This window comes from Lepisosteus platostomus, chromosome 2, assembly GCF_059453375.1.
Source record: "Lepisosteus platostomus isolate fLepPlt1 chromosome 2, fLepPlt1.hap1, whole genome shotgun sequence".
Classification (NCBI taxonomy): Eukaryota; Metazoa; Chordata; class Actinopteri; order Semionotiformes; family Lepisosteidae; genus Lepisosteus; species Lepisosteus platostomus.
The window spans coordinates 28993416-29005430 of record NC_142612.1 but is presented as its reverse complement, the minus strand read 5'-3'; the positions used below and the strand labels follow the sequence as shown (position 1 = coordinate 29005430).

The 12015-nt window shown below is 35.3% G+C and overlaps 1 protein-coding gene across 16 annotated transcripts in view; it reads right to left on the bottom strand.

Moving 5' to 3' along the window:
- mbnl2 (muscleblind-like splicing regulator 2) overlaps nt 1–12015 on the bottom strand; it is a 91338-nt gene that overhangs the window by 32834 nt on the left and 46489 nt on the right. For all 16 annotated transcript variants that reach the window (XM_088603889.1, XM_088603899.1, XM_088603925.1 and 13 more), the window contains one exon: nt 1027–1191. In XM_088603889.1, coding sequence (XP_088460015.1) covers nt 1027–1191 — 165 coding nt within the window. The remainder of the gene's footprint in view (nt 1–1026; nt 1192–12015) is intronic.

Here is a 12015-nt window from a genome sequence, read left to right as displayed (position 1 = left end):
TGTGTAAAATTCATTTTAAATATTTAATATCCCAAATACTTTCATTAAGGAAAATGGCAGTATTTGAATGCAAGATCACTTGAGGACAAATGTTTCCATAAGTAGTAATTAAAACTTAAAAAAAAGTGGAATTCTGAAGGAGAATTAAATTGTGTGCCTGTTTGAGGTCTGTGATTACTTACCAGTTTTTTTTACCATTGCTGATTTTAAATTATAAATGTTCAAAAATCCCACAGTAATCTGCTTTATTGAACACAAGTAAAGCTTCCTGAACATCTTTTTATAGTGAGTTCCACATGGTTTTGAAAAACTGAAACCAAATCTGAACAACTGCCATTTCAGGACCTCAAACCAGCTGCAGCTTCAACTATTGCAACCACTATAGTTTAAGCACGTATCAATAAGCATTTTCTTCTGAGTACATTTATAACAGCAGCAGTTCTTAACAAAGTCACCAAATGTAAACACATTATTGAAAACACATTTTCTGAGCTTAAAGCACACATCTCACATACTGTATATTGCAATTTTAGTTCATTAATATCCCATTGCAAAAGACCAGGATTCTCCTTGAATTCCTGCTGATTCTAGACTCTGGTGCTTGTCCAGGAAAGTTGGGGGCAGCAGAAGCCTCTTGCTGCATTCCCAAATCAACCCAGATTGCAGACCCAGCTTAGGTACTTTGAGAAAGATAAGCATGTTTTCAGACAGAAACACAATTCTAATCTTTTCATCCACGTTGCGAGGAGCCAGAAATCCAGGCAGATTCTAAACAGAGTTATCAGAAAAGTTTTACCCCCGAGACAAGCTCTCTTGAAGAACGTCGGCTGGAGGCAGCACTCCTGCTGTGCAGAATGGCTCTTTTTATGATGGGTTTCTTGTTAATTTAGACTTCTGTGATACGTTTATGACGCAGGTTCCTGACCACAGTACACAGTTTGTGTGACGGTGAAAGACACTACTGATGTCAAACCTTTGCCCCACAAGCACTAGGGATCAATACAGACACAGAACACAATGACTTACAACTGGCTGCATGGCTGTGCCTGGTATCATGAACTGCATCTGCTGAGCCAACATTGCAGCGGCGGTCTTCTGCTGGATGAGGTTGTTGCGTCCGTTTATTTCTAGCTGGGTTTTTAAATGTGCTGGTGGATGAAGGTATTTGCAGTTTTCTCTTGTACATCGGCCCTGGGACAAGAACAAAAGAGATGATTAGAAAACGAATTTACGTTTAAGGCAGTTTTTCGTTGTTTTCATTTTACGAAGAAAGCAGGAGCTTTGGTTGTGCAAAATGCTAATAGGAAAATTGAATTTTAGTATCGCAAAATACTGAACTTCGTAAAATAAAGATCTCGACATTTAAGCAGTCAGATTACATTGCCTCGTAGGGTCCAACACACTCTGTATTTCCAGGCTGGCAAATTTATAAATATCATTAAATCAAAATTTTCAAATTAATTATATACTAAAAATGGTACTCATTTTTAATTACCATGTTAGTTTATCGAAAATTAATCAAACACTATGCTTTCGTACAAAAAAACTAAATATTTAAAACTAAATAAACTAATAAAAGTAATGGTTAATAAATAACAATAATTTAGAATTAATCTAGAAATATACAAAGTTCTTCCAGTATCTGTAGATCCATTTTTTTCTAGGACTGCTGTGAAACGAGAAAAAAAATGCTAGTATTTAACTCTGAGAAAACAAAATCCACGTCAAAACAGAGTTTGGAATTGCTGTGAAGGTTACAGTGCTGAGCAGAAAAACTATTTTCACACCCTGTGAGACACCCTTCTGACACAGATAATTCAGGCAGAAATCTGAACCCTACCTGGGTCATGATCTCCTTGAAACACAAATCCTGTGCCAATTAGTTTTATGCCCTGCATGCTAATCCAATACAGAATGGTATGACCTTCTCTTTACAAAGAAAATGCTTTTCAAACCTGGATCACACAATTCTCAGTATAATCTATATTATACTGTGATAGATAATCCAATTATGTTCTAAGAAAATACCTGTCACTTAACCCTTACTATAAATGAACTAAAGCAGCATTTTCCCTCAAAAAACATTTTTGTATAAATACATTGCTTAGGAAACTAAAGACTACAAAATAAGCCCTGACAACATTTCATGATAATGTTCTGATTCCCCTGCATAACCATTTACTAATTTATTCTTTTAATGAGGTGATACCCATGGTATTATTTCTGAACAAAAAAAGTTTTGTTTTACCAGTATCAACAGATTGCTTTAGGAAAGTCTTTTTTGATTTTTGCCTAATTCCATGAAGGCCCACTTTAAAAAGAAGAAAACCACGACATTCTCAAGCTATGCATTAGGACTAGAATTCGAATTTCTGGTTACTTCTTCCTCAATTATTTTGGGCAATACACCCTGTGGATCGGAAGAGTCTATACCATATATTCCCAATCATTTTTGGACCAATGCCTTTTTTTTCCAACAGAAAAGATAATGCTTTGAAAGATAACAAAGACAACAGTGCACATTCTTTTCACACTCTCCAGGATATGCTGCCACCATAGATTATATTTCAAAGACTGCAAAAATCACACAATTTCAAGTGTGCTCATCATGTTTCAGAAAGATCTTGTGCAATCATCTAATGCACAATTATCTAATATTACACTAATGTCTAGGTAACAGTCTCACTGTCATTTGTCATTCAGTCTGACAGCAGCCAGAATTTAAGGAATGAATGAACAGAGGCATAGTGTCACATGTACATGTCAACAAGTCTGTATTGTGAATTATTTAATGTTGCTGTGACAGTTGTGTACAGAGTTCAGTATTCTCAAAGGTAAAGGGCTTACATGACTGAATATAGGTATGAATTGTATATATATTTTGGGTGCATTAAATAACATCGCATTGGGTTCAGTATTGACAACTGTATTTAAAAATGTATTATGGCTTTATTGCATTCATCCAAAAATGTTCTATAATTTTTACACTTCATGAATTTTTCATAATGAATACAGGCAGCAATCAGAAGTGCAGAACGCTTTATTATATGATGATATGTTCAGCATTGGATCTAAAAAAATGCTGAAGCTTTCTTTACTCGATTAACAATTACATTATCAAAAACATCACATATTCATATACTAGTAATATCTTGTCTGACAAAGGTCTTGATTTTAATCTGTAACAATATACAGTATAATGCTAAAAATGAGAGTGCCATTCCAAACAGGGGTTTTGAGAAATAGCTGTTTCTGTATTAGACCTTATCTACTCTCTGAAACTTAAGGAGTATTTAAGAGACATATTTGTCTCCTCCAAAAATATTGATAAATAAATTGTTCTGTTTTTCCTGAAATAAATATGAACACAATTCTGCAAATGGCACATGGAGAAGACATTAGTGGTCATCCCCATTTCAGCTGTCATACATTAACATGAATTCAGTTCCGAGAATAGACTACAATCTGAAATCCAGCTTGGGACAACTGCTGTTCACCATCAGAGAGGTTTGATTTGGGCGGAGCTACAAAACTTGCACAATAATAGAAGTGACCAGGAAATAAAACAAAAACTAGCTTCTATGGGCAGTATGAAAAGCTGCTTTGAAGATAATCACAAGCTTCTGATGCATGTTATTTAGTTCAGCAGGCAATGTTGTGTGGACAGTAGACAAGAGGATACAATTAATACTTGTATAAACAATATCTAAGAAGTAGAATAGTTACAAGTAAATTAAGTGACTTTTCACATGTACTGTACATAAAGACTATACATTAATGTGTATTAAAAATAAAAATTCTAAACAATAGAACACAGAAGAACAATATAGTAATTTAAGACTTTACCCCTTCAAATCTGCTATAGCCTGTTACATTTCATTAAACAAACATTACAGGCTGTCTTCGTCTGACTACAATGAAGTTTCTCCTCCCTACTCTCTATGTCTCAATCACCTCTTATACTCTTAACTGCACTACTGTGACAACACAGGAGTCTCAACGTTCTCTGAACTAGGGTTTTGTACTGTTTATTATTAATTTATTAACTGTTCATAAGTGTGATATATAAGAATTTAATAAATTAGTGAAAAATGAGCAAAATTAGTAATGTTCTAAGATCGGGTACAACATGGGGGCGGTCAACATAGTATTTGCTGATGCAGTTATAGCTCTTGTTGTGGGAAGAGGTATGCCGGTTTCAAGAATATTAAATCTAAGAATCCACATCATCAGACATAGTATGAGCAGATTCTGCTGTTCTTATTTACATTTTCTAGTTAAATAACATCGTTTGTACAGTTTTAGTCCCTCTCCTCCCCACATAAAATTTTATTTTAAAGAAAAATACTATTTATTTTGGGTAGAAGACAAAATCCCATATGAACACAAGACACGAGTCAGAGGTGTCTGCATTACTTGAGAAAGTAAAAGTCTGTGACTTCCTGTGTTCTAAAATTTAGAAAGGAATTGTCCTTAACATAGTCAGGTGGAGAGGCAACGTTTGCAATATGGATATAGTGCTCACTATTTTAACAGAAAGGAAAAATGCAAATAAAAATTAAAAACCCAGAGAAACAATTATAGCATGTTGTTGCAACAGATCAATATTTTCAGATGACCTGCTGTCTGAGCATATTTTGACAAAATGAAAATAACATAGAATTGCTTAATATTTTCTAGTGCAAGCTTTCTTGCACATTTAGAAAACTTATTGAGATTGCACACAGCACACTAGATGACTAAAATAGGAAAATATGTTGTAAAGTACAATATTTGACTTACAGGGCTCATTAATTGACACAAGAGCCACAGAACCATTACAGGTGGAATATAAAAATTACTCTTATCTGACTTTTTTTATTTGAAAGTCAAGGCATCCTTAAATAAATCAATACACAGATCCATGCTTTGCTTTCTGTGTTTACAAATCCCATGCTGCTTGTAAAAGTTTAAATTTGCTTATGAATGATTTTCAAAAAAGTTGAAAAGCCTTTTACTGCTCCATTTGTTCTACAGAACAATGATGCATTATGAATCAATTTGATTGAAAATGACATTCACAGTACAAAGGAAATTATTTAAATTATAAATGAAAACCAATGTTCTGGAGAAATGGGAAATGGGCACCCATTCTTTCTTAGCAAGAAGTGAAAATGCAAAAAATAGAGTTTCTCAAATTACTCTCCTTTGAGGCATGTTAAACTTTCTATGGAACTCTGTGAAATTTGAAGCATATGATTCAGACTGCGTAAGACTGCATTAGTCATAATTACACATGAGGTAACCTTCTGTTGCCAGCACTCTTCAGCCACACAACCAGGAATAATTATTACACATAGTATTTATCTCACAAGAAAGTTTTTCCATTTAGATATTTCAGTACCCAAGGATTTGAATAGTAAAAGAAAATTATGACAGGATAAAGGGGTTGTCCAATGATGAAATGAGAAGACTAGAAATGCAATGAAAACTGCTGCTTATGAAACCACCATTAGTAAAGCCAAATCACAACCCTCATAAAAGATTCCAAGTTTAAAAATAAACGACAATTTCCTACTGAACCAACTAAACCCTCAGAAGAAAAATACACAAATCAAGAACCAAAATAATAACATCTTATCCATTAAAATTGAATGCTAAAAATAACACTGCTAACTTTTATGCAGGGTTTAAAGCAGAACCATATCTAGTGTATCTATTGCTGTTATCATCATAACATAAGGTAACAAAATATGTTATTAATGAAAACTGGAGAATGAAGTATTCAAACAAATGCATTTTTCTATTTCACTGGTTAGTTTTATTACTATCTTCAGATTCTTTTTGATGATATTATGAGAAAAAAAGGGTTTTAGGGAATGCTTCATAGGCTTTATAGTGCCTTCCCTTGTTTTGGAAGTAATTCTGAGGACCATATTGACTCTTGTATGGTAACATCCTTCAGAAGGTCTCCAAAGAGACAACTTGAAATCTATTAATAGGAGTAAAGTATTTCAGCGGTCATGGGTTCAACAGGTTAGTGATTAATCGGACGGACAGGGATGACAGTGAGGGAGTGTGTGTAATCCTAAACGAACTAGGATTATTGAGCTGTATTTTAATAAATGGCTTGAAAATACTGAACTGAAAGAGGCTTAAAGAAAAAGCTGAGTGGCCACAAACTGGCCCTGAGCTTGCCAAATTGAGGGATCTCTTCAGAATAAGTTCCCAATCTTTTTGTTAAAGCGACTGAACTCATTCAGAATAATCCTGCAGTCTGCCACACAGCATCCATTATTCTATGTGTGCTTGTCCTGCTCACAACTGCTGTCACAATTTGAAAGACTTAATCACATAATATTCTTGGAGAAGTCCAACAATTGTTCTTCCTTTTGCACCAAACTGTACATTTAAAAACTGAAGAAAGTACATGTACTGAACTGATGGCACTGAAAAAGTAATTAATATAAATTGACAACAACATATTATGAATCTAAAATCTTATTATTTAAAAACAATAAAAGGTAAGCACTTAAAGGGTCTGAGCAAATAATTGCTACAACGAAAAACTTAAGAACATAATTTGCCACTTGTGTCGATTTTTTAAAAATTGTAAGTCATTTAGTCCTAGTAATTTAAAATGTAACGATCAGTAAGATGTTTCAATTTAATGGTTCATTTTAGTCAGACATGTATTTCTTTCACTGTCAATGGGGTATCATTCCCATATTGGGGGAAAAATAGATTAACAGTCATGTGATTTATATAGGCAGGACCCTCAGAAATACCAGAATTTAATTTAGAAGAAAAATAATAATCCATTAATATTATCATATATAATATAATAATACATAATATAATTGTAATAATTGCCCTACTGCTGGACTGCATACAACTGCAGAAATACTAGAATTTAATTTAGAAGAAAAATAATAATTCATTAATATTATCTTATATAATAATACATAATATAATTTTAAGAATTGCCCTACTGCCCCACAGCAGATCAGGTGGATAAGTGAGAACCCGTTTCACCAACGGAATTTAGGGAGATTTTTAGGAAGCCAGATTGCACAAGGTCAACAACTCTTTTCTGAAAAATGCCATGACATTGACTATAACTACTTTCTTGACATATCTCCTCTGCTCACTAAGAAGAACAACCTGGGTGCCATCTTTTCATGCCCTTTCTGCTTTATCCATTTTGAATGAATGCATTAGCATAATGTTATTGCACCAGCTGCGGTCAGTGGAATATTAGTTTCAGAAAACAAGGTTCTGGGTAAAAAAATGTTTTCTTCATATCACTTCTCTAATACATCAACTACTAAACTGATCATGTATTGTTCATCATGATGCTAGTTACAGGTACAGTCAAAACTAATTCCTTTTCACTTTTCTGGTTAAAAGTAATGTCTCCAAACTACACAAGATGAGACAACAAATACTACAGTTGCACTACTACAGAAGGAATCTAGGTTTCTGCATTTGACTCAGAATGTTAAGGAAACTGCAACTACAAATCTGAGAGACAGCTATGAACTTAAAATCGGCATACAGTATGTTGGGGACCTGAGTGGCAGAAACCACAAGAGACTGGAAGCTGAAACAAAACAGGTTTATAAGCTCCAGAGCCAATAAATGCAACTGAACCCAAGAGAATTTCCCATCTCCCACAAAAATGTCAGTAAACTTCACTAAAGTCAGTGCACAAATACAGTAAGTCCTTTTGTTCTGGGGTTAATGGACTACAAACCTCGCAAATGCTGTTCCAGCTCTCTGCTTCATTCCACAAGGCTCATGTTATCCATCACTAAATGTATCTTTTCAATTGAATGTACTACCTCTGTAGACATTATGTTTGATATTCTCCTGGCTGTTAAAGGCTGACAGAATTCCCTGACATTGTTCAGGCTCATGTAGTGTTATGTTCTCTATCTGAGTCAGTGGGATATATATCCTTGAAGAAGGAAGAGGAAGAGAAGGAGAACAAGAACAAGAATAAAAAGAACAAGAACATAGAGAAGAGCATGCAAAAGAAGAACAAGAAGAGGAAAAAATGAAGAACAAAAACTGAAATCTGAATATACAATAACATGACAAAAAAGACAGAAAACAAACTGAAAACAGCATGTAAAACACCTGCTAAACCACAGGGCTACGTCTGAAAACATCATCCATTGTCAACACGAATTACTGTATATACTGAATATCTTGACATTTTGTATATGTTTTATTTCATTTGAATGTGGGCAAATAATTCCTGATCTATACTGAGCATTTGAATTGTTAACTTGTGAACAACTGCGAAGGACTGGCGTCCTGTCACAGGTGTATCCTGCCTTGCGCCCAATGCTTTCTGGGATAGGCTCCAGGCTACTGTAACCATGAATTGGATAAATGGTTAATAAAAGTGATGTGGTAGTGTGGTGCGACATGTAAAGAAAATATTTAATATACAAAGATTACATTCCAGCTATATTAAAACAATTGCTCAGTGTATTTTGTGTGTATTTTAAGTCACTATCTTTCTGAATTTTCTGATATTTAAATTCCTATACGTTTTTGAAGTTCCTTTGGAGAATAATCCTGTTGCTTCCTTCATACTGTACAGTGGGCTGCACACCTATTTATATTGGAGTTTGGCGAAAGCTAATGGTTTCTCCATAGTAAGTGCACCGATGAGCATGCTTTGGATCATGTTTGATCCTTATGATTCATGTCTGATTTACACTTTGACATCTTATTTTTTTACCCAATGTTTGTACAGCTTGTGCTGTGCTCGCTTTTCTGTGTCCCCTGACAATGACAGCAATGAAACTGCTTTCACTCCAGAACGATTTCTTTCCGTGCTGTCCCTTTGAAGACACTCAGTTATTTGAATTTATGTTATCCACTGAACTGTCGTTTATCGTGTAGCATTTTAAGCCTTTTCTGTTTAACGGTAACAACCACTGCATAAGGTCACTCTTAGAGTCTTTTCACCATTTTGAAGGAAAAATCTAAGTATTCTAAAACCAGTGGCAGACTTTAGATTAACTTCTCTTCATTTCCCCCCTGTAATTACAATTACCACAGTGCTAAAATATTTGTAAAAACATCCTTATTTATAAATCTGACAAACTGTTTGAAACTAAATAATTATTGGGACACATCTGGCAGACAACATAACGCCATCTATGATAAAAAAGCAGCAGCATTCCTGGTCAGGGTCATGAACAACACAAGGCAGGGCTTCATCTTGGCCAGGACACTAGTCCACTGCAGGGGACATGCATTTTTGCAGAAACCAGTTAGGGACACCAATTAATCTAACCAGAGTGGTATTGCAAGGGGGTGGATCACTTGGAGAAACCCACACAGATCTGCAAGAACAGGAAATTTCCACATAGCAGACACCCCAAAAATTCCACATTCAAGCCTAACTCCCAAGATGGGGGCAGTTGGAAAAATTACAGCCAGAGAAAATGCTGACGCTTCCTTAAAAGCTGTCTGAATAAACACAAAGATGCAAACGTTTCTTTGGTATTTAAATTCAATAGGAAATACTACCAAGAAGATATAACAGTGGGCTTATTTGCAAAGGAAAACAGCCTGTCTTTCATTAGCACTAAGCCTTTGGCAGATAGCTGTTTAGAAATGACAGGTGTATCAGATAAAAACTTGAAATGCAAAAGCTTATATTACTTGTCCCAAATGCAAATACGGACTGTGTAGTGAGACATATGGTACTGACAGGCTCCCATCAAACACAATTCTGGCTGTAAGGGAATTAGGTTTCCCTTTTCATCATAAGGCTCTCACTGCATTATACTGTCTTTTTAACAGTAGATGTGACACTTTGATTCCAAATTATTTTATTTTACTTTGCTCAATCCCGCTGTTATAATTTAAACAGAAAATTTAAATAATCATCATTATTTATTTTTTATGCAAACATGGTATCTATTGAAATCATCAGAATGAATGTAATACTTGTTTCAATATTTTCCCAATGGTAATTAGTATGCATTTGTTTCTCCACCAATAATCCTGCAGATGGGCTACCAGCACAACTGTTAACACAGTTGTGATTTATATGCAAGAGCTAGTGTTCTTTATGCTTAGGATCTCTTTCAATTGCAAGAAAACTGCTTATTCTACAGCAAACCCCTTGTTCTTACACATCTGACCAGTCTGTAACAAGCATATCTCCATATCTGTCTCACATTCAGAACTAATAGCTAAGCTATACATTTTTGAAGGGCAGCAGAATTAATCTATCAACAAGCACTCCTATAAACAACACAGAACAAGATGCACAGGCAGTTAAACCCACTACTTAACCTAGATTATGGATCATTCCTTATTAAATCAACTGCCAAAAGCCTTGACCTGCTTTGGTTTTAATAAAATTTCAGTGCATGTTTGCTTTTGGGAGAGATGGTTACAGTGTAATACCAGTTTGTGTGCCCATAGCTTACTCTCCAGTTGAGACAGAAAGATTTGGGTGGAGGATGGCATGGAAGCATAGTGGTTGCCATCGCTGCTTTGCAGCACTGAAGCCCTGGGTTCAATTCCTACATTGCCCCTTTTGTAATGGGTTTCCTCCAGGTACTGCGGTTTCCTCCCACAGTCCAAAGACATACTGGTAGGCTAATTGGCTTCTGTAACTTGGCCCTGGTGTGTGTGTGTCCTGTCCAGGGTGTACCCTGCCTTGAGCCTGCTCTTTGTCAGGATAGGCTCCAGCTTCCCTGTGATCTTGAATTGGAAGAAGCAGTTAGAAAATGGATGGATGTGAAAAGCTAAACAACACACTAGTAAGATCACATTTATAATATTGTGTACACTTTAGATAACCACCAGAGTGATGTAATGCATTAACAGGTTCAGTAAAATGTCCTACACTGCCAGGCTAAAGGAACCAAATGTTTTAGTCTTTGAGAGGAGAAGACTAAGCTAAGCTGAGCTGTGTATTAACCGTAAAATCAGCTCAACGGGCATGGAATATCAATAATTTTAAACTAATTTATAACATTTTTGGGAGCGTGCCAGGTTTCAGTTGGGATTTCTTTTATCAATTTTATATGTCACATTTTACTATTGATCCGTAATTCATCTGTGTTACACTTCACTTATGTTACTAGGCCAACTTGGCTAATTAACTTTGACTAATTAACGTTTGTTACACCTGCTTCAATTCACTGCAGCTGCAGGGCTATAGATCACTCTACTCAAATAAAAATGACATTAATAGCTATGTAGGATTATATTAGCTAGGTAACTGCTGCACTAAAAAGATTCATTGTACAAAGCTGCATTTTGTTTTTACCCCGCTGTGATCCAAGAGCACTTTCCCCATTCATTTATATATTATGCTGTTTCATAAAAAGCAGTCACTAAAACCTGATTTAACAGGAGAGCATACCCCATCATAAATTTGTTTCCTTGTAGTAAATGTCTAATTGTTTCACTTCAGAAACTGATTGTATTCAGCTCTATGCTGTGCCTCAAAATGAAACTAGCAAGCAATGTGATTAGATAAGAGTACTGGGTACTCCATATTACAAAATTACAAAACCATAAGGTTGTGTGATTTGACCTTGGCGAGGTCAGATGTCATAATCATATTAACTTTTCTTCTTAAATTTGACAAAATAGCAAAACCAGTAAGTATCACAAGACTGCCCTATTTACAAGCTTTACAATGTCATCAAAAGAATCTATATGATTGCGTTATTTGGTAGGTTATAGGCATAGAAAAGTCTCGGGGGAGGATAGGGGTGTGGCAGGGTTGAAAATCGATCACCTTCGAAGAGCACACAAGAAAACATTTTTATGTTTTCTTGGAGGTGAAAAGGAGGTGAAGTAAGAAATGACCGTTTTTAAACTGATTTCATATTGAACAACCCTTATATCACTCTTGCTCATGTTTGTAATTTCCCTTCAACTCAGAATGCTAGAATGAAAGAATGAAATGCTAAAGAACATACTAACGGTTTTTACACTGGGTAACAACAGACACATTGCTGCCTAGTCTCAACGGTCTCCCAACCC